Raw genomic sequence first — 27,006 nt, forward strand, 5'->3', positions numbered from 1 at the left:
TGGTATCTGACATTTCTGATATATCTGTTTTGATATTTTCCAGATATTTAAAAGAAATATTCCAGACTGCTGTCAGCAGCAGTTAGATGTGTGCTTTCCACACAGTCCCGACCTCTAGGGCAGTCCTGATTTGATTAACTTCTATGTTCTCACTGTCCCCTTTCATGCACTGGTGTGTGTCAGGCTATGGAAAGCAAACCAGACCACATGTGGCTGGCACTATCCAGCAGAGCAGAGGCAGTTCGCACTCTAGAGGAGAACTTCTCTGTAAGGGCATGTTAAGGGGGCAGTGATTTACCCTAAGCAAAACCACAAGTGCCACAAAAACAGAAGCAAAACCAAGGCCAGAAACAGACAGCCAAAGTGGTTTCAGGATAATTCACCAGACACTTTGCTATACTCCACATAGAATAAAGGTCTACAAAAATAAAGAAAACCATAACCCGTGTTTAAAGGAAGGCCCACTTACTCCCTTATAAAATGCTGAACATTCAGAAGGACTCGGAGTTTAAAATGTGAAATACAGGCAAAACAGAACTGAATAAAGCGGGACCAATACACTCATGTGGAAATGGCTTAAGAGAAACTACAGCAAAATTAAAACTGAAAAAAAATTCTCACAAATCAGCTGCTTGGAGGAACTGGCCAAAGGGTGGCCTATTTCTGTCTGTAAGGCAACCAGGAAGAAACATTTCAGCCCCAGCCTCAGGACACCATGAGTGCATGAAAATCTGCTTCCCAGGGACTTTTAATTACTGTGTGTCCTATCATCCATTAAATCCATCAACTCCAAAGTTGCCTACAGAAAAGATGGCAACAGGCTAGGCGCGGTGGCTCACGCCTGAAATCCCAGCACATTGGGAAGCTGAGGGGTGTAGATCACTTCAGGACAGGAATTCAAGACTAGCCTGGCCAACATGATGAAACCCTGTCTCTACTAAAAATACAAAAAATTAGCCAGGTGTGGTGGCTCATGCCTGTAAGTACTCGGGAGGCTGAAGCACAAGAATCACTTGAACCCAGGAGGCAGAGGTTGCAGTAAGCCGAGATCACGCCATTGCACTCCAGCCTGGGTGACAGAGCGAGACTCTGTCTCAAAAAAAAGATGACAGCAGCACTGCTGCAGCAGGGAGTGAAAAGGCAGACACTGCACAACGGAGCTCCTCGGACACCTGTCAGGGACTCAAGCTAGTCCTTGGGCACAGCAGGACAACCACCCTGCATGCATGCTGACCCTGCTTGTCCTCCACACTTGGGGCTCCTGCCCCTCCTGGGGTCCATTCTCCTCACACTCTCGATGCAGCTCTTCCTCCACTGCACAGGGCCAGTGTCATCTGTCTCCAGGTCTGTCTCCCCTTCTACACAGGCATACCTTGCTTTTCTTTCCTGTACCTACCCGGGCCCCCAGTATGTGCACATGGCTCCTCCAGGGTTAAGGTGTAGGGACAGAGCCAACACAGGTAGGCTCTGCTGGGCGAGGGCAGGGGCACAGGATACCTTTGAAATCTAACTCGTAGTTGTGCTTTCCGGCCTGGAACTTCAAGGTGGCTGCCTGGCCGTCAGACCCCGGTGTGCAGTAGGCCAGGTAGGCCTTCTCCACGTCGCTACTGCTCACAGTGGTCACAGGGTGCGCTGTGCCCTGCGATGGAAAGCCAGACACTTTATGAAGGCAAGAAACTGCGTGATGAGGAAAGACGCTGGTGGCACCCAAGCCACATTTCAGAGATGCTCACGGCGGACAGTCCTGTGGTGGGGAAGAGGGAGGCCAGGGCGCATGGTATGGCAGGAGAGAGAGGCACAGAACAGAGGCAACATGACTCTCTCCTGAAGCTGCCCTAGCAAAAAAAAGGCAGTAAATATGGGTCCTGCTGAGCAGGATGACAGGGATGGGCACAATGGAGAGGAGGGCACTCAAGTCACCTAGGACAGAGGACGCGACAGCCACTCAAATGCCAGCAGAACAGCAACAGTGACTTCTCAAGTGCTGCTTGACTGGAGAGCACAAGCCAGGCTGCTCTTAGCCGTCTATTCATGTTCCAACCATCCTTTAATCAGAGCTCGGTCCTCTTCCTAGAGGTTTTGTTTTTCCGGTCCCTAGGAGCTTTCATCTATTTTTTTAATTATCCATTTCAATCCCTATTCTTCCACAATTACCTACAGGAAATCTCATAGCTTGGGATGGACTGAGTTTGAATTCTGGCTCCCAAACCTGCTGGCTCTATAACTTTGGCCAGTTATTTTAACCTCCCTGAGCCTCCGTTATCTCAAGCTTATAACATGAATAATAGTACTTAGGCCACATTCATCCCTTTACACAACAGGACCATATCATCCTCACAGGGCTGGAGAAACCATTTAAATAAGGCATGCAGAGCACTTAGCACAGTGCCCAGAACAAAACATACTCAACAAATGTTACTATTATCCTCACTGTTCTTATTAAATTTGACATTACATTGACAACTAAAATTAAAGTTATTGAACCTATAACCAACTAACTCCCTCTGTCCCTGTCAATTTTCCTGCTCCCCCTACTGCTACCATCCTAGTCCTCCTAGGTCACAAGCTTCAGGTGTTATTAACAGAATAATGAGTGAGACAAGATTCACCCATGCCTCTGGGCAACTGAGTCCAGCAATGGAGGAGGGGAACAAAGAGTACGCAGATGTTTCAAAGCCTCAAGCACAAGGTCCCACACAGGTCTCACAGGTGCTCTAGATGCTGAGAGGGGTAACTAAGAATGACCAAGGAAGGGTGAGACCCAGCAAAGGTTTCTTGGAAGAAAAAGACACCTGAGTCAAGGCCCAAGCCCGAGGGATGACAATGAGTTGGCCCACGAGAACCACAAGGGGCGGGTGTTACAAGGTATAATGGTTTGCAAAGCAGCCTCCTAGTTTACAGTCTCATAGTGGTGCCTAAGTTTCTCTGAACTCTGTCCTCCTTCAAAACTAAGCCACTAAACTAGAGTCAGGGAGGAAGAGGACGTGATATAAAAATCCCTTTCTGACAACAAGGGGAAAGGAAAAGAAAACAATCCCTCCCTTTGGGCCTGAGAAAATGAAGCTCTGAATCAGGGAAACAGAGAGGAGAAGTAGCAGTCAGATGCAGGCGTCCTGCCCCCACCCCAGGCCTCCAGTCAAAATCCCTGCAGATGAGTGGTCACAGCGGGAGGGAAGATGCAGGTGGATGAGCATAAAGCAAAAAGTAAAGTTATTTTGCCCTCAGTGGGAGGTTTGGAAGAAGAAACCAACGATGGCAGCCATATTATGTGTTAAGCTGCGAAAGGTCTGGGTTTAGCACCTGGAGGCACCAGTGAGATGTGGAAGGAATGACAGATTCCCACATGTCCTGTGGCAGGACCAGCAGGTGTCTGATTTTGACATGAAATGTTGGAGTACTTCTTGAGCTCAGACAGAAAAAACTTAGCTTTTCTGGGAATCAAGAGAAAACTGTTTTGAAGTGGTAATTAGCAGAAAACTAAAAAAGAAACCTAAATGTGGGGTTACATCAGAAACGTGTAGGAAAGGGAGGATGAGAAAAACCAGATCATCCTAGGCTGTCCAGCCTGAAGCCACCAAGCCTACACGTGTTTCTACGCCCCCACTAGCACGTGGCATATCAGTAACATCCACACGGTTCGTCCCCAGAGATTCTCAAACTGCTCGCCATGAGTTTCTGCACTGCCACAAAGGAGGAGGAGCACAGGAGAGAAAGGGGCATGCTCCGTGTTGGCTGACAGGAGGAGAACGGCCCCAACCCCCAAAGCTGTGATGAGACACCACCAGGGAACCCTACTTTTGCATGGGTTGCCCATGTGTCATCTCATTCAGCAACCAGGGGTCTCCCCCAAGAAGCCGGACAGATCACCAAACAAAATGAAAGTGATGGTCACATCTGCTAAGTGTGTTGCACCTGCCATCTGTCCCTCCATCTCAAGGAGCCGGGATTCCTGGAGCATGACAGGACAGTCATCCTCTCCCCGTCCTCTTCATGCCACCGCCTCTTCCCCTCACACTCCTGACCAAACCCAGAGAGCTGATCTGGATGAGGCCCACAAGGCAGGTCAGAGAGAGTCCCAGGCCGCCCATGATGGGAGGGAGACAGGTGGGAAAGGCAGGCAGGGCAGAGCAGCAAGCAAGGAGAGCCTGGTGCCGGCAAGAGGGGAGGAGGTGAGCAGAGGGGAAGGGAAGGAATGCAAGGCAGCAAGGCCATGGCTGAGAGTGACCATCTCCAGCTGACCAACGAGACACTGTCAGCAACACCCTCCTCCTTCCATCAGCCAATGTCTATTTCCTGAGGACCGGCTATGCATCATTCCACACACAGGATACAATGGGGCAAAAGAAAGACAACAGTCCCTGCCCTCATGGAGCTTACATTAGAAGATGACCATTCTGGAAAAGGGCATTCTGAGTGCAGTTAAGAATAAGAAATTAAAGCTTTAATATAGCCTCTTAAAACTCAGAAGAGTGCAAAATACCTATCAATTTTCATTTTGGAGGGGGTGTTCTTTATCAATGGTGCCTTCCCTAAACTTGTACTTCTTTTGAGACGGAATCTCGCTTTCGCCCGGGCTGGAGTACAGTGGTGCGATCTCTGCTCACTGCAACCTCTGCCTCCCAGGTTCAAGTAATTCTCATTCATATCTCAGTTTCCCAAGTAGCTGGGACCACAGGCGTATGTCACTACACCTGGCCAATTTTTGTATTTTTAGTAGAGACAGGGTTTTGCCATGTTGGCCAGATCACCACAAGTGATCTGCCCATCTTGGCCTCCCAAAGTGCTGGGATTATAGGCATGAGCCACCACGCCTGGCCTAAATTTGTACTTCTATAAGTGACCAGGGGACTCCCTTTAATCTGACTCATCTACAGACACCTGCGAATAATTGACAGCAGCTAGTTTTTGTTATTTGGCTTGGATTCCAAATCTACACATGGTGTAAATCAATTTTCTTATATTTGCCTACCTTCTGTAAAGTTGCAGAAATGGCAGACAACCGGTTTGAAAAGCCTTTACTTCTATACCACAGCTACACAAACACACTTGCACACATAGGCACCAGCTCTGGGGTTAAGTTACCTGTTCAACAAGAGAAGCATCTTTCTATCCCATTTAATAAAACCAATGAAGAAACTTGATCTCACTACAAATTTGTCATTCAGTTCTCATGAGCCAACAGATGGAAGCTCTTCAAAGAGGAAAGCTCATACAAATAAATTCCAACTTATCTAGTTTTGCCATAACTCTCCCAAAGCAAGTGAGTCACACTGGGACCTGGGGATCCTCAGCTCTCTTAAGAATGCCCCTGGCAACAATATGGGGGCTTTTACTTGGCTCCTCTCTTATGGATCCTCAGGACAAAACACTCTCTTTCCATCACACTTACCTGTCTTCCATATTCCTGCCAAGAACCAAACTCATCACTCCAGTACCAAATCCAGTCAGTGGTGAGGATGAAGTGTGGAGGTTTGGTGACAGCGGAGGCTGTGGAGAGGCGGCGAGCCTGGGTAGCACCATAAGTCATGGCGTTAAAGTTCAGACAATCAGAGTGAAAGGTATTGGCTGACTCAGAGCACAGGATCCTACAAAAGAAAACAGCAGCACACTGAAAATCCCACCAGCCAAGCAGACACAGGTCCCTCAGCTTGAGAACATACAGCTGGGAGATGCGAATAGTAAATGTGACATGCGTATTTTTAAAAAAGTTTCCAGAGGTAGGGGAAACTGCTTTTTCAGATCAGTTTTGAGGTATAAAAATATCAAAATCAAGATAATGTGGGAGACTAGTTACAATGAAAATTCCTCTCAGTACAAAATGCAGAAGACGTTGGTGAAAACATTATTTTTTAAAATGCACTGCTGAGCTGGCAAGAAAGGGAAGTGCTTAGAAGCCAAAATTAACAATAGCTAACACATACTGTTTACTGTGTGAGCCAGACCCTGCATTAAGCACTTTACATGTATTAGGCGATGACATTTTCACAACCCTATGAGGTTGAGTGAGACTATTATCTCCACTTCACAGATGGGAAAACAGAAGCTCAGGAAGGTGAAGAAACCCATTCAAGGACAAATAGCTAGTCAGCGGGTGAGCTGGGCTTTCACGTGGGCTGCACAGCCTGCACCTGAGACACCAAGATGCGCTCCCTTTCTAAACGTAGTACTGCCTAAAGACCAAAGGAAGGTACGAAACTGGAGAGCGGAGGGGAGGGCAAGAGCCAGCAGCTATCCCAGGGCAGTGTCGATGAGTAATGACAGAGAGCCTGGGCTTTGGCCGCAAAGGGGAAACAGGAAAAAAATGTAGGATCTGAGTAAGGCAGAAGGCTGAATCTCAAAAGAGATACTTCTGCATTAAAACCAGGAACCTAAAAGATGACCCACCTTACTAAAGGGGGACTGGAGAGGGGACTTGCCTTGCAAAGACATCTGGCAAGGAAACCTACCTGTATTAATGTTGGTTATAGATAAAGGAGGAAAAAACTCCTCTGAGAACTCATAAACCACTCAAGCCTCACAGAAGTTTTAGGATGATTCACATTTTGTGAGAATTAGCTGCAAAGAAGATCCAGAGTAGCAGTTCTCAGAGAAGCAAACGCAAATCCCCTGTGGAGGAATTCACCTTCAACTCAGGCCTCAAAAGAATTTCCAGGCTGGGCACGGTGGCTCATGCCTGTAATCCCAGCACTTTGGGAGGCCGAGGTGGGTGGATCACGAGGTCAGGAGATCGAGATCATCCTGGCTAACACGATGAAACTCTGTCTCTACTAAAAATATAAAAAATTAGCCGGAAGTGGTGGCACGTGCCTCTAGTCCCAGCTACTCGGGAGGCTGAGGCAGGAAAATGGCATGAACCCAGGAGGCGGAGCCTGCAGTGAGCTAAGACCACACCACTGCGCTCCAGCGTGGGCAACAGAGCGAGACTCCATCTCAAAAAAAAAAAGAATTTCCAAATAAATTTCCATCAAACATGAGCTCAAAATCAATCACAAAACATGGAAACAAAGACACTATGAGCAAAAGTTAGCAAAAACAAAATCAGACCACCTTGAACTAAAAACATTAGTATTCTCAGATGCAGATATACATGATGTGTTTTTTAAAAAGGAATTGAGCATCAAAAGTATGAGTTAAGAATCAAGAGACTATAAAAATTGACTGGGTAAATTTAAGGGAAAAAACCAGAACTTTTACTATTCATTATTTTTTTCTTTCTCCTCCACTCCCTCCAAAACGTTTTTCTTTTCCTTTTTTATTATTATTTTTTATTTATTTATTTTTGAGACAGAGTCTCACCCTGTCACCCAGGCTGGAGTGCAGTGGCATGATCTCAGCTCACCATGATCTCCACCTCCCAGATTCAAGCGATTCTCCTGCCTCACCTTCCCAAGGAGTAGCTGGGATTACAGGCATGCACCACCACACTCAGCTAATTTTTGTATTTTTTTAATGCAGACAGAGTTTCACCATGTTGGCCAGGCTGGTCTCAAACTCCTGGCCTCAAGCCATCCACCCTCCTCAGCCTCCCAAAGTGTTGGGATTACAGGCATTAGCCACTGCTCCCAGGCTTAGAAATTTTAATTGAAATTTTAAAATCATACTTCGATGGGACACACTGCATCTCAGAAGAGGCTGAACTAATGAACTGACAGCCTGAGGGGAAGAAATGTGGCAGAATTTAGAAAGAGAATAAAAGAGAAGTTAGAAGACATAAAAGATGAAGTGAGAAGACCTCACCATATATCTAATGAGAATTCCAGAGAAGGAATACTTAAGGAGATCATGGCTGAAGAAATCAGAAAGCACAGCAAAATATGAGTAGCATAAATTTTTTTAAATCCACATACAGATCTTAGTGAAACTGCACAGCAACAAAGAATGACAAGATATTAAAAGCAGCCAGAAAGAAAAAATAGACTACCTACTATACTGGATTGAATTGTGTCCCCAAGAAGGTATGGTGAAGGTCTAACCCCTGGTATCTGTGAATGTGATCTTATTTGGAAATAGGGTCTTGGTAGATATAATCAAGTTAAGATGAGGTCATATTGGATTCGGGTAGGCCTTAATCCAAAACTGATGTCCTTTTAAGACGAGGGAAATTTGAACACAGACACGTGGGAAAAATGCCTGTGACAATGGAGGCCAAGATTGGAGTGATGCGTCTACAAGCCAAGGCATGCCAAGGATTTCGAAGCATCAGAATCCTGGAGGAGGCAAGAAAGGATCCTCCTGTAAAGCCTTCAGACAGAGCAAGGCCCTGCTAACACCTTCAGTTTGGACTTCCAGCCTCCAGTACTGTGAGAAAATAAATTTCTGTTGTTTGAAGCCATCAAGTTCATGATAATTTGTTACAGCAGCCCTAAGAAGTGAACTAATACCACCACAATTTAGGCTGATAGCTAACTTCTAAGTAGAAGAAATGGAATCCAGACAACAATGAAATTGTCTTTGAAGAGTTGAGGGAAAATACCCAGTAAAACTATCTTTCAAGAACGAGAAGGGAATAAAAACTCTTTCAGACTAACAAAATACACAATTACCTCTAGACTCTCACTAAAGCAACCTCCAACAGAAAAACTTAAAGAAGGAAAATGATAAACAAGGAAAAGTGTGAGCAAAGGAATAGTGAGTAAGAAACAAAATGATAATTGTGTAAACTTAAACAAATACTGACTGCCTAAAACAATACGAATTTCTAACCTCTGGGATTAAAAATATTACAGCAGCAACACATACAGTGCATTTTTTTTTTTTAAATAGAGACAAGATCTAGCTCTGTCACCCAGACTGGAGTGTCATGACACAATCATAGCTCACTGCAGCCTCAAACTCCTGGGCTCAAATGGTGCTCCCTCTGCAGCTTCCTGAGTAGCTGGGACTACAGGCATGCGCCACCAGGCTCAGTCAATTTTTTAAAAAAAATTTTGAAGAGACAGGGTCTCTTTATGTTGCCCAAGCTAGTCGTATATTCCTAGCCTCTAGCAATCCTCCCACTTCAGCCTCCCAAAGCACTGGGATAACAGGTGTGAGCTGCTGTGCTCGACCCACAACTTATGTGCCTGACACTGTTCTGAGTGTTTTATGTATATTAACTCATTTAATTCTCAAAATAACCTTATGATGTAGAAACTATTATTTTGTCTACTTAACATGTAGTAAAACTGAGGTAAAATGAGATTAAGTAATCTGGCCAAATTTACATAATTAGTAAATAAGTTTGAATGAAACTAGTCAGAATTTCATTCCAAAGTTCTTTCATTGTTTGACAGAATGAGAAAAGGCACTGCTTGGCTTAAGCTCAGCTAAAAGTCTGTTAAGATAAAGAGTCTGTTTAGATTTCCAGGGCAGCCACTGAAAAAATAAAAATTCAGTCTATAACGTCCAAACTAGTAAAGGTAGAAAACCAAATGAGGAAAACAAATCTAAGAGAAGATCAGAAAGAGAAAAGAAATATACAAAAAGCAGGTCACAGTGACAATTATAATGAGTGGCAGAAATAAATCCAGATCCACATGTAATTGGCCATTTGTGCTTCCTCTGCCAGGAAGTGTCTGACCTTGCAGTCTGCTCATTTGGAGGGTAGAGAATTTGAGTGAAAGAGGCCAGACACAACAGTACATACCGTGCGGTTCTATTTATATGAGGTTCAAGAACAGGCAAGACAGAGATCTATGGTGACAGAGGTCAGAACAGTGGTGAATGATGGGAGTGGGCACTGACTAGAAGGAGATGGGGTGAGGAAAACAATCCGTATCTCAATCAGAATGCTGGCTACACAAGCGTATGCATTTGTCAAAACTCAATGAACTGTATGCTTAAAATCTGGGCTCTTCGCTGTGTGTAAGTTTTGCCTCAAAAAGAAAGACTGCGGTGGTATGTGAGCCGTTTAATCCTCCTAACAGGAGTAATTGGTTTCACATACTTTACCAATAGCAATTTGCACATAATTGCACTCTAAGTGGAAATTTATTTTATACACTCAAAAAGTAGGCTCAAATTCTCTTCTTGGCAACATATTTCAGCAAGTTCAATGCAAAATATGTTAAGTATTTGCAAAGAAGCCTATCCAGGAATTCCCTGTTTACTCTGAATTGACTGAGGGAAAATACTAGGACATGCTTGGGAAAAAAAAAGTTAAAGATTAAACCATAAACAGCAGTTCAGCGGTATGGCTGTATAGGCCAAAGGCTAAAATTTCACAAACAGAAATAATCACCTCTCGCTTTTCTGTAATAATGAGTATAGATGTACACGATCAATCCCAGCACCAAATAATTGAGAACTTAATACTTGATCTTGGTAGCATCTTCTCCTTTCCCCATTGCTCCTGTCTGAAAGGAGAGGGAGGTGGGAGAACAAAGCCACTAAACTGCCAGTACGAACGCTGACGTCCAATTCCAGCCCAGCTTCTACCTCCAGACTAGGCTGCTCAGAGAGAGGGAGAGAGTGTGTTTGACAGCCACACATGCGCGCAAGGGTTATCAAAACTAAACACTGCTGTTTAAGCTAAACTTCCTTCACCGCACACAGAAGCCCAGGCACAAAACAGAGATAAGAGACATATTTCCTACCTTTCTATTTTGGGATTGCAATATGCCTCTTCGATAAGTTCCATTTTGTCCAAATCCTTCCATTTGCCTCTATCCAAGAATTGCCATCGATACGGCAAATGGAAATGAACTCTATGGCACTTATCTGAAATAAAAACATAAAGGAGTAAGATAGCTTGGCGATACACAGCATGCCCTAGCCTTGTGGTTGTCAACAGGTGTGGTGCTGCCCGCTGACCTGGGAACATTCTGAAAATGTGTGGTGGAGTCTGTTTTTTCAGTGCAGGCGTGCCTGAGCATTTAGATATGGAAACACTTTTTGTATTTTATTATATACATTACTATGATTTAAATGTCCCTTCTAAAACTCACGTTACAACTTAATCGCCAATGTGATAGTATTGAGCAGTAAGGCCTTTAAGAGGTGACTGGGTCATAGATGAATGGATTAATGGGTGTATGGGTTATCATGAGAGTGGAACTGCTGGCTTTATAAGAGGAAGCGAGACCTGAGCTAGCATGGTCAGCCCCCTTGCCATGTGATGCCCTGCAGCACCTCAGGACTCTGCAGTCCCCACCAGCAAGAAGGCACTCCTCAGATACAGGCCCTTGACCCTGGATTTCTCAGCCTCCATAAAGGTAAGACATAAATTCCTTTTCTTTATAAATTATCCAGTTTCAGGTATTCTGTTATAAGCAACAGAAAATGAACTAAGACATACATCTTCCTACTTTATGTCTCACTTTTTAACAGGACCTTACTATATTTTTATTCTTTTTTTGGAGACAGGGTCTCACTCTGTCACCCAGGCTCAGGTGCAGTAGCACAATCACGGCTCACTGCAGCCTCAACCTCCCAGGCTCAGGTGATCCTCCCATCTCAGCCTCCTGAGTAACTGGGATTACAGGTATGTACCACCACACAGCTAATTTTTGTATTTTTTGTAGAGACAAGGTTTCACCATGTTGGCCAGGCTAGTCTCGAACTTCTGGCCTCAAGTGATCCACCCATTTTGGCCTCCCTAAGTGTTGGGATTACAAGCGTGAGCCACCACACCTAGCAATTTTTTAGAAATATGTATGTTGATGGTTTATATCATCTATGAATTTTATTTTTATTTATTTATTTTTTTGAGATGGAGTCCCGCTCTGTTGCCCGGGCTGGAGTGCAGTGGCCAGATCTCAGCTCACTGCAAGCTCCGCCTCCCGGGTTTATGCCATTCTCCTGCCTCAGCCTCCCGAGTAGCTGGGACTACAGGCGCCTGTCACCTCGCCCGGCTAGTTTTTTTGTATTTTTTAGTAGAGACGGGGTTTCACCATGTTAGCCAGGATGGTCTCGATCTCCTGACCTCGTGATCCGCCCGTCTCAGGCTCCCAAAGTGCTGGGATTACAGGCTTGAGCCACCGCGCCCGGCCTATGAATTTTATTTAATGAGAGTAAGAAGCTGATCATGAGAAGGTCAAAGGTCTCATCACTGCAGGGGGCAGTCTGACTCCTCAATATCACTCTCCACGTGGCAGGTGGATGGGCAGATTTCACAGCAAAGATGGAGCCAGATTCATCTCTACCAGAAATCCAACCCAACCCAATACGTGCAACTGAAGGGAGGTCAGCGGCATGGTTACAGGCTCCTTGCTTCTTCTGGCTAACAACATGCTCACTCCTTCCTTGACACACTCCCACCAACATCCACACAATGGCCCAGACCTATGGGTTCCAGTGAGCTACTCCCCTCACCAACCCCATGTTCCTCTTGGGCAGCCAGATACTCACTTCTCTCATCACTCCAAGCACACGCTGCCTGCCCTGCCTTTGCTGGTGCCTGCCACCACCTGGAATGCCACCCACACCCTCTCCCTACCTGTCAACAGCCTATGTGAGGTTCGGCTACATCCACACAGAGGAGTGTCAGGAGAGGACAGGGAGAAAGGAGAGAAAAAGAATGAGATGCTCTTTGCACTGTGACATGCAGCTGGCTACCTCCAAGATATCTGCTCTAAGGCAGAAAGAGAACAAGGTACAGAATGCCTCTATTTGGGTGAAAAATAGAAAAAAAATAAGATTAGGGATATTCTGACTAAACACACACATATGCACAAATTATTTCTTGCAGAGGGAACTTGGTAGCTGGAGACAAAGTTATGAGCAAAGACTTCTGTCATTTTGGCATGTTTTGAACTTTGAACCACAAGAAGATATAATACATTCCAAAAATTACACATCTAATTAAGTGAAAAAGGTAGAAAGCCATGATAGCGTGCATGTGTAAGAAGGAAACTGAACAGACACATACCCTTGTACATGTATAAAGTCTCGATGGGAGGATATTCAAGGAATGGATAATTACAGCTGTTTCTTGGAGGGAACTTGAGTTCTGGAGAAAACTGGTGTGAGGGGGACTTATTTCTTACTGAGTGTCCTTTGTACATTTTTAATTCGTATTTCAAAATAATAATGAAACTAGCTAATTTGATACTTGAAAAAAATTAAAATTTTCTAAAATCATGTGCATTCTTTCAGGCACATCTCAATGCCACTTCTTTCCCAGGCTCTGCAAAAGCACCACAGTGGGGGAAGTACCACGGAGGAGGGTGGGAGGGTGCCTGGGCTTGTCACAGACCAGGTACTGGGCCGAGCAGACAGGGCAGAAGAGAGTGCCAGGCTGAGAGGACTGAGGGAACAGGGTGGGGACACCCAAGCAAGGAAACTCCTCTGAGTTCAACAAGGCTGGACACAGCCACACCAGGGACTAACTTGTCCAGTTTGAACATGGACATCTCACTAGGTCAGAGAACCTCTTGGACTCTCTCAACCAGGTGTGTATACAACAGATAATTAAGGGGCTGGGCCACGGAAGATAAAAATAGATATGGTCCAAGGTCATGACCAACAAGTTCCTGTTCCCTCCCTGAAAGGCACTAGAGGAAATGATCAGCAATGAGAGCAGAAGGTCTCCCCAGGGCATCCCAGTATTCAAATGCTTTAACTACCCAGACACAAGTGTACTATGGACAGCCTGAGACAGGCTCTCCCTGCAAGCAGGCACATCCTGGGGAAGGTGCGCTCCATAGGGCCCTCCAGGCTGATGCTTCCTCAGGAAGGACATGGGGGCCAGGGGAAGGCACTACAGTCAAAGAGCAGGCCTGAGGCTTCCGTTCTGAATCAAAGTTGAGCTACAGACCACACTGTTCACAGCTGGAAGGTGCCCAGGACAGGAGGCACCACGTAAGGCACTGCAGCCACAGCAGCTGGTGAGAGCCTAGTCCCAGCACAGCGGTAGAGACATAAGGTCCCTTCCCTTGTCCTGGTCTTCCTGTACCCTTTCTCAACTTCTTTTCCCTACTTCTAAAGTTCCCTACCTCACTTTGGCATTCCAGGGGCTTTCTAGGAGGTGAGTCATAGAAATCAAATCAATTTGGCAGACAAAATACCATATCCACCCCAGCAATTCCTCCCTATAGTCCTTGAAATAACAGGCCAGAGAGAAGAATAAATCCAAAAGCACTGGAAAACAATAAAAAATACCATCAAAAGACCAGAATTATTCAAGAATTGCTAAAACTATGGAGCAATGAGAATCAAATAGATATAAAAAGGAGAGAGAAAAATGCAGACAAAATATGCAGACCACACCACAGAAGCAGAAAATATCTGGGGTCATCACAGATTCAGAGTCTGATGAAGCCAGGAGCAAGAAAGATACCCAGGCCAATCCCAATGAGAACAATGGGAGCCCCGGCACAGGCACTCCCTTGCCCTAACTTGCTTGCATGAAGGAAGCTTGCTGTGTGCTTCCTAGTTAAACTAAGTGTGAACATAAGGGTTACAGCGAGAGAAAAGCAAATGAGATGGCCACCAAAGCCCCCATCCCAGTCCTAGGCTGCATGCCAGCTTCCCATTTCACCAAGCAGAGCCTTCTGCCTCTTCCCCACCATCACTAGAATGAGGGCCTGGAATGCAAATCAGCCCCATGGAAATCAACCAACAGGCATATGGGATTCTCAAGCACCAACGCGACAGACAACCAAGAATCACTCCACACATGAAGGAAAATAATTCGAAGAGAGGCAGCAACTCACACAGAAGCAGCGATACCTAAGGAGAGAATGATCAGAGTTAAAAGAACAAGCATTCACAGCTAGACTTCAACCTAAAAGCCTAGCCTCTGAAACTTCTAGGAAAAAACCGTAAGAAAAACATTTTGTAGGCTTAGAATAGGCAAATATTTTTAGGACACAAAAAACACAAACCATAAAAGAAAAAAATATATTATCTGGACATCACTATTAAAATACCTGTTCTTCAAAATATACTATAAAGGAAATAAACATGAAAGACTGGGAGGATATATCTTCAGTATAAATCACATACAAAACACAACTCAATAATAAGAGATCAAACAACCCAATAAAAATGGGTATAAGAGTCACAAAAGACCAATACTGTATGATTCCATTTATATGAAATACTCAAGCAAATCTATAGAGATGGAACCTTCATCTGTAGTCATCAGGAGCTGGAGGGAGGGAAAAATGGTGGCTGACTGCTAATGAAAACGGGGTTACTCTGGGGGTGTTGAAAACGTTTTCATATTGCCTATGATGATAGCTGCCCAATTCTGTGTTAATATTACATATATAACTGGACTTCAAAAAGTTCATGGAAACTGGAATTAAAAGATAAAAAATATAAACTTTATTTCTCAAGATAAGTTCCATCAAGTTCAGGACACTTTTGTAAAAGATGATACCAGCCATTTCGTCCACCCATAAAGAACTGAGGGTCCCAGGAATTTAACCATGTCAATCCAGTCTTTTTTTTTACATTATTAACTGAAGACAAAAATGGGTGCCCTTTAAAGATTTTTTTTTTTTTTTTTTTTTAAGACAGAGTTTCGCTCTTGTTGCCCAGGCTAGAGTGCAGTGGCATGGTCTTGGCTCACCACAACCTCCACCTCCCAGGTTCAAGTGACTCTCCTGCCTCATCCTCCCAAGTAGCTGGGATTACAGGTATGTGCCACCACGCCCGGCTAATTTTTGTATTTTTAGTAGAGATGGGGTTTCACCATGTTCGCCAGGCTGGTCTCGAACTCCTGACCTCAAGTGATCCACCTGCCTCGGCCTCTTGAAGTGCTGAGATTACAAGCATGAGCCACCATGTCCGGCCTAAAGATTTTTTAAGATTAGAAAACAAAAAGAAGTCCGAAAGAGCCAAATCAGGACTATAAGGTGGATGCCTACAGATTTCCCATTGAAACTCTTGCAAAATTGCCCTTGACTGATGAGGAATGAGCAGGAGCTTTGTGGTGGTGGAGAAGGACCCTCTGGTGAAGCTTTCCGGGCATTTTTCTGCTAAAGCTTTGGCTTTCTCAAAACACTCTCATAATAAGCAGATGGTATTGCTCTCTGGCCCTCTAGAAAGCCAACAAGCAAAATGTCTTGAGCCACCCAGAAAACTGTTGCTGTGACTTCTGCTCCTGACCACTTCTGCTGTGACTGGGCCACTTTCCCCTTTTAGGAGCCATTGCTTTGTCTTCAGGATCCTACTGGTAAAGCCATGTTCCAATCTCCTGTTACAACTCTTCAAAGAAATGCTTCAGGATCTTGATCCCACTTGTTTAAAATTTCCATTCAAAAAAGTTCTGCTCTTGTCTGTAGCTGACCCAGGCAGAATGGTTTTCGCACCCATAGAGTGGAAAGTTTGCTCAAATTTAATTTTTAATTTTTCTGGCATATTGCATAAACTGAACTAATCAAGATGTCTGGTGTCAGCTACTATTTGTGCTGTTAATCACTGGTCTTCAATTAAGGAACAAACAACATTAATTTTTCCCTCACAAATTGATGGGGATAGCTCCATCTTTAACATTCTCTCATCCCTTCTTAAACTGACTTACTCATTTATAAACTGATTTCTTTGGGACATTGTCTTCATAAACTTTTTTGCAAAGCATCAATGATTTTGTCATTCTGCCACCCAAGAGTCACCATAAATTTGATATTTGTTCTTACTTCAACTGCAGCAAAATTGATGTTGCTTTGATAGGGGCTCTTTCCAAACTGATGTCTTATCCTTCTTAGTGCCTCAAACTAGATCCTGTTCAGATATGTTATTACAAGTTAGTATGAATTTATTTTGGTGCAAAAGTTTTGAACTCCATCCTTAATTTTTTCATAATATGCATTTTCCATGAACTTTCTGAAGACCCCGTGTGTGTGTGTGTGTGTGTGTGTAAAGCTGTTATATAAAAAATAGGCAATTTGAGTAGATACTTCACAGAAAATGTACAAATGCCCCAAAAGTACATGTAAATAAAAGTTAAACATCATTAATCATCAGGGAAATGCAAATTAAAACCATGAAACATCATCACTCACTGATTAGAATGGCTAAAATTTAGAAGACAATGCCAAGTGTTAGCAAGAATATACAGTAACTGAAACTCTCATACGTTGCTGGTGGGAACATAAAATATCATTATCTATTTTGGAAGACAGTTTGGCAGTTTCTTACAAAGTCAATCACATGACATAACCCAGTAACTATGTCTAGGTCTTTACCCAAGAGAAATGGAAACATATATCCACGTGAAAACTTACACGTAAATATTTATAGAAGTTGTATTTGTAAAAGCCAAAAACTGGCAACAACCCAAATGTTCATCAACATATGAACGGATAAACAAATTGCATTCAATCATGCAATGGAATACTACTGCGCAACAAAAAGAAACAAATGATCGATATGCCAGCATGACTGAATCTCAAAAACATACTAATGAGAGAAGCGAGGCACAAGATAATACACTGTATGATTCCATTTATGTGAAATTCTAGAAAAGGCAAATCTAATCTATAGTGACAAAAAGTTGATCAGGGATTTCCTGGGGGTGACAAACTAGGGGGTGAGGATTAATTATAAAGGGGCACAAAACAATGTTTTTGGAGGGGGTTCTAGAACTTGATGGTAGACATGGTTACGTGAGCATATATACTTACCAAAACTCAGAACTATACATTTAAAATGGGTACACTTTATCTTGTGTAAACTATAGCTCAATAATATTGCTTTCAGAATACACATATATATGTATATATATAGCTCATATTCTTTGACCTATCATTCCATTCCCCAGAATCTATCTATGGAAATACTCACATATATGTACTTGAATGCACAATGGCACATCATTATAATCAAATACTACAAACTTGTTTTTAAAATGAGGTGGACTTTCACATACTGGCATGGAAAAAAATCTCCAAGATACAATGTTAAGATGCAGGTTGAATAACAACATTATCACATGCTCCTATCTGCTTAAAAATAGGTAAAACAAATATCACAACCACACAGGAAGTGTTTACCTTTGGGCAAAGATGATGGAGAACTTCATGCTTCACTCTGTATTACTGAACTGTTTTACAGAGTGAAACTATTCATGAATTGCTTGGGTAGTTTTTAAAAACTGAAAATGAACCAAGAAGTTTTGGTAGTTGTCAAGGGGAGTCACCAAATTTGAGAACAAACCTTTCTTCAGTCAAAGCCCAGGACAGCATTTAAGAAGAAAAGAAAGGTTTAGTGAAAATACAGACACACACATGCACACCAGAATTGCTGCTTCTGATAAAAGAGGGATCACTGGATTGCTCACTGGATCAATACAGAAGAAACCCCCAATTTAAACAACTACTCATCCTCCAAGAGCTAACACAAGTGTTCCTTCGCAGTGAAGTCCTTTCCAGTTTCGAAGGGAGCTCTCAGCCTGTCATTACCCTTATCTTTGTTCCCACCAGGCTGAGCAGTTCCCTGTCCTGTGCAGGTCTGTGACTTCATGTTAAGCTGACCAAGTCTCAATACTTGACACTCATTTGGTGCATGAACCAGTTATGTTCCCAAAAATGATCCACATTTAATTTCTAAAAGCTCAAAGAATTGCTACCATCTTCAACTCCCCAACAAAATACCTTCAGAATTGGTTTGGCCAAAGTGCCAAGCCCTGATCCTCTCTGGATGGGGTAGAGGTTTGGTAGGGGGTATCTTCAGAGCACAGCTCTGGGAATAACAAGCAGTTACCCCTCCCACAAGGGGGATGAAGGAGCCTCCTCCAACTTACCTTGAAAGCTACAACTTTTCCGGATATGGTACAGACAGATCTGATCACCCTCCTCCTGGCTAAGAGTGTTTGGGGACACAGAACCTGAACTGTCTTTTCTTTCTGCAAAGAAACACCACAAAGATATGTCAGCTTCTGACAAGGGGTACAAAGGAGAGTTAAAGAGGATTCATTCAGCTCTCTGCACAAAAGTGGGCAAGGCAAGCTCACAGAGCCCTATCATGTTTGGGGTGAAAGTGCTCCGACACATGTGGGTCCTCTACTTTTTAGTGACAGGCTGGCAGCCTGAGGCCACACAGCTGCTTGCCAGATCCAGGACTCCATGAAGGGACTCCTTTCTCAACTCTCGCTGTCCACCCAATTCACTACAAGACCCATTTAAAAACACAAGTGCCTGACTCTGCCCTAGACTGACTTCGCCCCAGACTCAATCAGAACCTCCAGGGGTGGGACTTGGGACACTTTTGTAATAAGGGGAGAACCACCATCTTACATGTTGAGGCATCTTAAAATTCCTTCTATGCCTAAGGGTGATGACCCCTGAGGGCAAACAGGGCTACTTTTTATAAACTAGATTTGAGGCTATATAGCAAATATTCATTAATGAACTATCAGAACTGGGTACTAATACCAAAAAAAGAGTAATAAATACAAAGTCCACATTTCAAAAAGAAGCCCCTTTAATAAATTTTAGGTTAATTATCAGGATCTTAATATAAAAAGGGCACATAAATCCTTTCTAGTTTATCTTTACTAGCATCATGCCAATGAGTCTTTACCTGTGACATTTACTCTCACCCAGCTACCCCCAAATGAACACATAAAATTAATTTGCAATCCCTATTTAGTGTCACCTGTCATTTTGTTATTCATCTTCCCTTTTCTTTTTATAAGCCCCTGAGATACTTCACTCGAAATCCAGGTCTATGGGACCCCGGAGGTCATCTCCCTCTCTCCCCATGATGGTGACTGCCCTTGAAGCTGGTATCACTGGGCAGTGGATCTCTCCTCCCTTTCTGACAAGGCTGTAATCCAACTGTATTCAAGGCTTTAAGATACTCTTAAAGATCTATTTAATACAAAACCTGTCTACTTCTAGGCTTCCTACAACTGAAAGAAATTAAGAAAACATAACTGACGACAATGTAAAGAAAAAACAAATACAATGGATAACTTTTAAATATAAAAGTCAAGTACAATTAGAGTGGTGCATTTGTTTGCAGGTAGTCCTGGCATGCAACTGACATTCTAGGAAGCGTTCTGTTAAAACTGTAGCCACCACTACAGCTAACTGAGCGGGTTGGATTCTGCTCTGAGGGGAGGCATGTCTCAGCTTCGCCAAGGAATAACCATCGCCCAAGACAGTGCCCAGCATGTGGCAAGCACACAAAGGTGCTGAATCAAAGAGTGGATAACAGAATGGCCAGCCAACAGCTGATACTGTGAAATCCACCGGATGCCAGTGTATCATAATCTCCCTGACAGATCACATTATTCATCTGCCCAACAACAGGTACTCAAGAAATGCTTACTAAATAAAAATTTCTGCTCGAAATTTGCCTGTCACTAAACCTGACACTGTTTTTTAAAAAATAAGCATCCTAGCACACTCATTCATTCAACAAACATCAGAGTAGGGCCAGGCACTGTCTAGGTGCTGGAGATGAGCAGAGAACAAAGCAGACAAATTTACAATGACTCAAAAACGCTACTTATTCATGGCAGGAATACAGCCAATGCCATAATTAAGGTATGCTTCTTTCACTCATTTTGTAAAATCAGAATACAACACAAGGCATGCTCCCCAGAGCTGTCAGCACAGCATTTCTAACTTTGGGTTCCTTCCTGAAGGACATGCTCTCGTGGGCGTGAAGAGAGGGGTGACTGCACAGGGGGAGGAGCCAAGTCTCCCATTTCAGTGCAGACTAGGCCCATTCAGAATTCACTCACCATCAATACCAATTCACATTTGTCTAGGATGGCTTGCTTGATCATGTCTATGATTTCACCCCTGCACCCCCGGCCTTGTTAGGAAAGCATCATCAACTCCGTTTTACTAAAAGCAGCACCAGACTTGCCCAAAGTCACACGCTCTGTGTGGCTAGCTGGAATCCGGGAGCCCCCAGTCCAGGACCTCCCATGCTCCCCACCAGCCTTACCACTCCCCACCAGCCTTACCTTCCCACCAGCCTTACCAGAAGTCCCCTGTGGGACAAAAGGAGGAGGCACTCTGCTGGGGGCAGAGCTCTTATTCTTGATATCATGTGCATTTCTATAAATGGAAGGCAGCCTGCTCACCAGGTCTGAGCTCATACCCAACTTCTCCAATTTTTCCAGATTCTCAGAATTAGAGAAATCATGGGATCTCTTACAGCTCTTGCCAAACTTGCATTCCCCCTGTAAAAAATACTGGCAGATATGGAGCTTGATGCACTGTTTTTGAAAGGCACAAGAGCCATGGGGTCCATCTCCTTTGTTGTAATGTTGGCAAATCTGTTGACAGACAGGAAAAAAACCACCAGTTCAGGAAGGTCTCACACAACACCACCTTCCCAGTGGCCAGTCCACTGGTGAGACAGGGGCTTCCCAAGCTGTGATTCCATCCTCCACACAGAACACAGCTACAACATCCCTCACTCTAGATGATGGCTGCTAACAAATGCCCTTGGCTAAAATGGGAACCAAGTGGAAAGGAGACTGCACAGAAGCAGCCCCTCCACTGGGAAAATCCAAGAACTTCAAAGTGACTATAGCTGCTCCTTTCACATGAGACGATGCAAATCAAATGGCTACATCCTAAGGACTGCTACAATCTACCTATACTCTTCCCCCACTGACTCATCAATTCTCCCTTCCCCAGGCCCCAGTTTTCTCTGAGTTCTCTATTCTACAATTCAAAGTCAAAGAGGCTCTGAGGGCTTAAAGCATCTTAGAGAAGGCCAAATACCACCCTTTCATTTCTCAATGGAGCACACTGAGAGGCTCAGAGAAGTTAAAGAATCAGCCCTAGTCACACAGCTATCCATGGCATCTGGCACATATGTTTGTGGAACTGGGTTGTTGGCAAAGCTGACCCTTGAACTTCAATCAACTGCTCCTTCTGCTTCACATCCCAAATTTCTGCATGTGGGAACCAGACTAGAGACCCCCAAGGGCCCACCCATTCCACTCAAAATCATTACATTTCCCAAGATACAGGAACATCCCCAGGGAGCTGTGAAACCCAGACTTCCCCTGGCACTCACTTCTGGCAAAAGCCAGGGGTCGTTCTGAAACAACAGTTGGCATAGCTCATTATAGCTCAGGTGGTCAACGCCATGAGTTCTCAGCACACTCAGGTTATGTTCGGTTGTCAAGCTGTGACTATTCCTACAGTTCTTCCTGCAAAGAAGGAGAGCTGGTGTTATATGTTGAATTGAGTCTCCTCAAAATTCCTATGTTGGCGTCCTAACTCCCAGGACATCAGGATATGGCTCTATTTGGAAAGCAGGTCTTTAAAGAGGTAATTAAGTTAAAAAGAGGTCAATAGGGTGAGCCCCAATCCCACATAACTACTGTCCTTATAAGAAGAGACTGGGGCACAGACACACACAGAGGGAAGACCATGTGAGGACATGGTGAGAAGGTGGCCATCTACAAGCCAAGGAGAGGGGCCTCAGAAGAAATCAACCCTGCCACCTTATCTCAGACTTCTAGCCTCAAGAACTGTGAGAAAATCGATTTCTGTTGTTTAAGCCTCCTAGGACTTTGTTATGGCAGTGCTGGCAAACTGAAAGCTGCTAAAATCAGTCTTCATGACAATTTTTCAGAAACACTTCCTGATAGTGTTTACAAGCACCAGACCAGCATGTAGGCTGGACGCGATGGCTCACGCCTGTAATCCCAGTGCTCTGGGAGGCTGAGGTGGGTGGATCACTTAAGGTCGGGAGTTCAAGACGACCAGCCTAACCAATATGGAGAAATCCTGTCTCTACTAAAAATACAAAATTAGCTGGGCGAGGTGGTGCATGCCTGTAATCCCAGCTACTCAGGAGGCTAAGGCAGGAGAATCGCTTGAACCCAGGAGGTGGAGGCTGTGGTGAGCCAAGATCACAGCATTGCACTCCAGCCTGGGCAACAAGAGCGAGACTCTGTCTCAAAAAAAAAAAAAAAAGAAAAAGAAAGAAAAGAAAAAAGAGAAAAGAAAAACCAGCATGTCTATACGACAACAACAATTTACCAAGGAGGAGATGGGGCCTTGTAAGGTCTGAGGCCCAGGACAGCACCTCTGAGCAAGCATTTGATGAGAATGACAAAGAGGAGTTGCTGCACAGCAGTCAGTCAGTAAGCAGTTAACCACAGGCTGACTCAACAAGCACAGCATCTTATCATTACAGGTTACATACGTGCATGCATGCAGGCATATAAACACACACACAGCCCTGAACCCAGTTCTTTTTTTTTGCTCTCTTCCTCCATTCTTTCCATCCACAAGCATCTGATAAGCACCAGGGTGAGCCAGACACTGGCACCATGCCCTGAGAACCCAAAGATAAACCTTTAAATGACTGTCTGAGTCACCAGGACCCAGAAGAGTCAGGCCAAAAGCATTTGTTTGACTCTGGCACTGCCATGCCTCCTATGTCACATCTCAGGAGAATGCCAAACCCCGATCCACCCCAAACCTGCATCTTTTACAGAATCCCCCAGCTCAGTAAAGGGCAACTTTCCTCTCCCACTGCACAGACCAAAAACCCAGAAGTCATCCTTGCCTGCTCTCTTTCCCTCATCTAGTGGAGGTGACAGACATAGAGGGGACTCTGATATGGAGTGGCAAGTGCAATGTCAGCTGTGGTCAGGATCCGTCAGCGCAGAGCGGAAGGGCACCTGAGCCAGTCTGGGCTGGGAGAGAACTGGGGAAGAAATCAGGGGAGTACGCTGGATGGCATAAAGTCTGAGTGGAATACTTAAAGGCTGAGGAGGAGACAGCAAGAGGAGAAAGGAAGAACATTCCAGAAAAGAGGCAAACAATTTGGTGCTGCCAGAGCCAAATATATCTAATAAGTGTAATGATGACTGATGATGACAATGACAACGACTACTAAAATTTATTGAGCAACTGCCAAGTATCGGGGATTGCCAAAATGTTTTATGAGTTAACTCATTCAGTCCTCAACCAGCCTGTGAGGGGAGTAATATCATTAACTCCACTTTGCAGATGAGGGAACTGAGACCTGGAGGTAAAGTCACTTGCCCAAAGCCACCAGCTAGCAAGGAGCAGTGCCCAGACTGAAACAAGATGGGCTGGATCTTGGGACTGTGCCCTAGATCACCAGGCTCACTGCCCCCTGAGCAGAGGACCAAGAGCCAGGGACCCAGGACTCCGTACCAGCTCTGCAGCAGGACTGCTGACCTATTTCTAAAAGAACTGACCCTGCGGTTCAGGAAGACAAGCAGAGTCACAGGGGAAGCACAGAAGTGCAGCCAACCACACCTACTCTCCCTAAAGTGAGTCAGAAATGGAAGGTTCAAGAAACTCCCCTGTGTAAACCACAAGGAAAAGAAAAAACTGAAGAAAGAAGAAAACTCAAGGTCATCTGAGCCAATAAATATCACACTCCAGATTTCTGAGACAAGTCAGACCTGAAGCCACATTTTGGTAACTAGCTTAAGAACAGGGCTGCCATCTTTATTTTACCAAATATGAACATTAAACAGATCCAGCAGTTACCCCCAAGAGTGGCTCCATCCAGCCACTATTTGCTGTGTGCCTTCTTCCTAGTGGGCTGTTCCCTGCCCTCCCCTGGACTGCCTCATCCCTGAAGGCTGATTTCCCCAGAGTTCCACCCTCAGCCTCTTTTCGGGCTTCAGACTCTACCTCAGATCTAATCCACTCCTGGGGCTGCAGCCACAACATACACCACCCAGTATCTCCCAAACCAGCCCAGCACACTGGGGCCCTGACCTTCCTACGAAGCTTCTGACCTGAATAGCTGCCTCCTGGGCATGTTTCCAAACTAAAACCCTCTCTTGCTCTCAGTGAACAACACCCATGCCACAGTAGGAACAGAGACTGAAGAGTTGTCACCTGATATCCTCTCACCACACCATCACCAACTCACCTCTCCCAAATTTCTCACACATAGCCCTTGGAAAGTTCTAATCTGGATACTTCCAGACAGCTGCTTCCTAGAGACTACCTTTCCCAGCCACCCTGCATCTAGACAGGGTCACCAGACAGCTTCCAGTCAATGGGATGTGGGTGAAAGGAAATCCACCACTTCTAGACCTGGCCCACAAAAACCTCCCATGCAACCCCCTTTCCATCAGCCCCCTGGAACTGGATACCTAGGCTGGCCTCAAGAGCCATGTGCTGAGGGGCACAGAGCAGAGGTCAGTCAGCCTGGATCCCTGAATGACTGTATGGATTAAGGCCCCCCACCCCATGCTCACTGCTGGGCCTGACATGAGCAAGAAATATCTACTCTATTAAGACAGACAGACACACACACACCAGGGAGCAAGCAAGAAAGGAGGGAGCAGGGGAGGAAGGAATTATCCTACATGACTAGCTTCCCAGTGGTTCCCCACAACATCCTCCCTTAAACTGGCACCCACACCACTACCTAAGACTTCCTAAAATGCAAACCTGATGGTTGCTCTCTCCTGCCATTTTACCCGCCCCATCACCTTCAGGGTGAGGCCCAAATTCTTAGACATAAACCTCAGCAATCCCTTCCACACATCCCACTGACCACGTGCTATGCACAGAACATGGACGCTAAGTGCTGGGGAGACAGCTAAGGCCTCTGCCCTCAGGGAGTTTCCATTCTATTGGCAAGTGGGTGCCATGAGGAAAATAAACAGTTCCCTGTGACCAAGAGTAAGGGGAGGAAAAGCCCTCAAATGGGATGTGATCTTTAGATTCAGGCCTGAAGGATTAACAAACAGGGCCAACCAAGAGCAGGAAGGGCACTCCAGGCAGAGCAAAGGCTCCCAGAAATGCTCAGGCTCCCAGAAATACCCAGGCTGGGTGGGGGGGGGGGGGGTGTTCCAGGCACAGAAGGGTACCGAGTGGGCAGGGACCAGTGCCCCAGGACCTGTGGGCGATGGCAGGGAGCTTGCATTTTCCAGTTTGTAAACAGATAAATAGGGTTGAACGGGGTTTAAAGATCTCTTCCAGCTGCTGGGCAGAGAAAACCTTCATTGTCTGCTCTCAAAGCTGGCAAGGGGGGACCCGCGGCGTCGTGGAGCTCCCCTAGGCCACCGCCTCCCTACCTCCCTACCCCACACGGCCACACCCGGGTGTTCCCACCCAGCACTACCGCGCTCTATGTAAATCAATCTCTCTCCCCAGGCGTCTAGAGGACCCCACTCGACCCCGAGTCCCTCGCACTGTGCCAGATACTCAGCAGGTGCTCAATAAACGCTCCCTTTAGTGTATGACGGGGCGAGGCCAGGGCAGAGCCACCGAATTGTATGCTCAAACTTCAAGTAGGACTCCCAAGCGGGCTGGAAGTGCTTGTGGGTGCGCGGGGCCTCTGCCCGCCGTCGCTCCCGGTGCGGCGCCTTACCCGGCTCTCAGAAACTTGCAGGCGCCATAGACCATGAACTTGCAGAGGTGCAGCTGCGCGCAGAGCCCCACGCAGCCCGGCTTCGAGCCCTGGTGCGCGCGGCACAGGCGCAGCGGCGACGCGGCCAGCACCACGCGCTCCTGGGCCGCGGCGGCGCCGCCCGCCCGCACCGCCACCACGAAGCGGCCACGCTGCCGCAGCAGCCGCTCCAGCGCGTCGGCACTCAAGCCCATCCGCAAGCGGCGCCGCAGCTCGGGCAGCTCCAGGGCGCCCCCGGCCGCGCACAGCACCTGGGTCACCTCACCGACGACGCCGGCCTGGGCCATGGCCGCTGTGCCTGCGCCCGTCGGACCGCGTATGGCTCGACGCGGACGGCGGCGGACGCTGGCTGGCGGGCGGCTCTCGCAGAGTGGAGGCGCCGGCGGGAAACGAAACCGAAAGCGGCCCCGGGCCGGCGAAAAACAGAACCTGTGCGCCCTCGCCACGCCCCCGGCCCGCAGCTGAGCGGCTGCGCCTTCCGCCTCAGGGCCCCCAGCTGTGAGGCCGCCGCCCGACGGGAGCTCGGGAGCTCGTGAGTTCGGGCGTTCGGCCCGGCTCGCGGGCGGGGGCTGTGGCGGCTCGCGGGGGGCCAGTCCCTAGGCCCTGAAAATGGCTTCTTTGGATGTTTGAGGGACCAGGAGCCCCTAATTTCGCGATGCTCCGAGCGCCTTCAGTTAGAGAGCCTCGAGGGCGGCGGCAGCGCTGGCGGAGCCAGCTGGACGCCGCCGGTTGAAGCCGCTCAGC

The 27,006-nt window shown here is 45.9% G+C and overlaps 1 protein-coding gene across 2 annotated transcripts in view; it reads right to left on the bottom strand.

Moving 5' to 3' along the window:
• PARP12 (poly(ADP-ribose) polymerase family member 12) overlaps positions 1-26,665 on the bottom strand; it is a 39,044-nt gene extending 12,379 nt beyond the window's left edge. Inside the window, exons 1-7 of one of the 2 annotated variants that reach the window (XM_005550927.5) lie at positions 26,224-26,665; positions 21,916-22,051; positions 20,866-21,163; positions 18,671-18,772; positions 10,575-10,698; positions 5,390-5,585; positions 1,498-1,639 (exon numbers count right to left, since the gene is read on the bottom strand). In XM_005550927.5, the coding sequence (XP_005550984.1) occupies positions 1,498-1,639; positions 5,390-5,585; positions 10,575-10,698; positions 18,671-18,772; positions 20,866-21,163; positions 21,916-22,051; positions 26,224-26,549 (1,324 nt within the window). In that variant the 5' untranslated portion in view covers positions 26,550-26,665. The remainder of the gene's footprint in view (positions 1-1,497; positions 1,640-5,389; positions 5,586-10,574; positions 10,699-18,670; positions 18,773-20,865; positions 21,164-21,915; positions 22,052-26,223) is intronic. The other variant, XM_074036133.1, reaches the window with a different exon arrangement.
• Positions 26,666-27,006: the final 341 nt, after the last annotated feature.

Source organism: Macaca fascicularis, chromosome 3 (assembly GCF_037993035.2).
Source record: "Macaca fascicularis isolate 582-1 chromosome 3, T2T-MFA8v1.1".
Classification (NCBI taxonomy): Eukaryota; Metazoa; Chordata; class Mammalia; order Primates; family Cercopithecidae; genus Macaca; species Macaca fascicularis.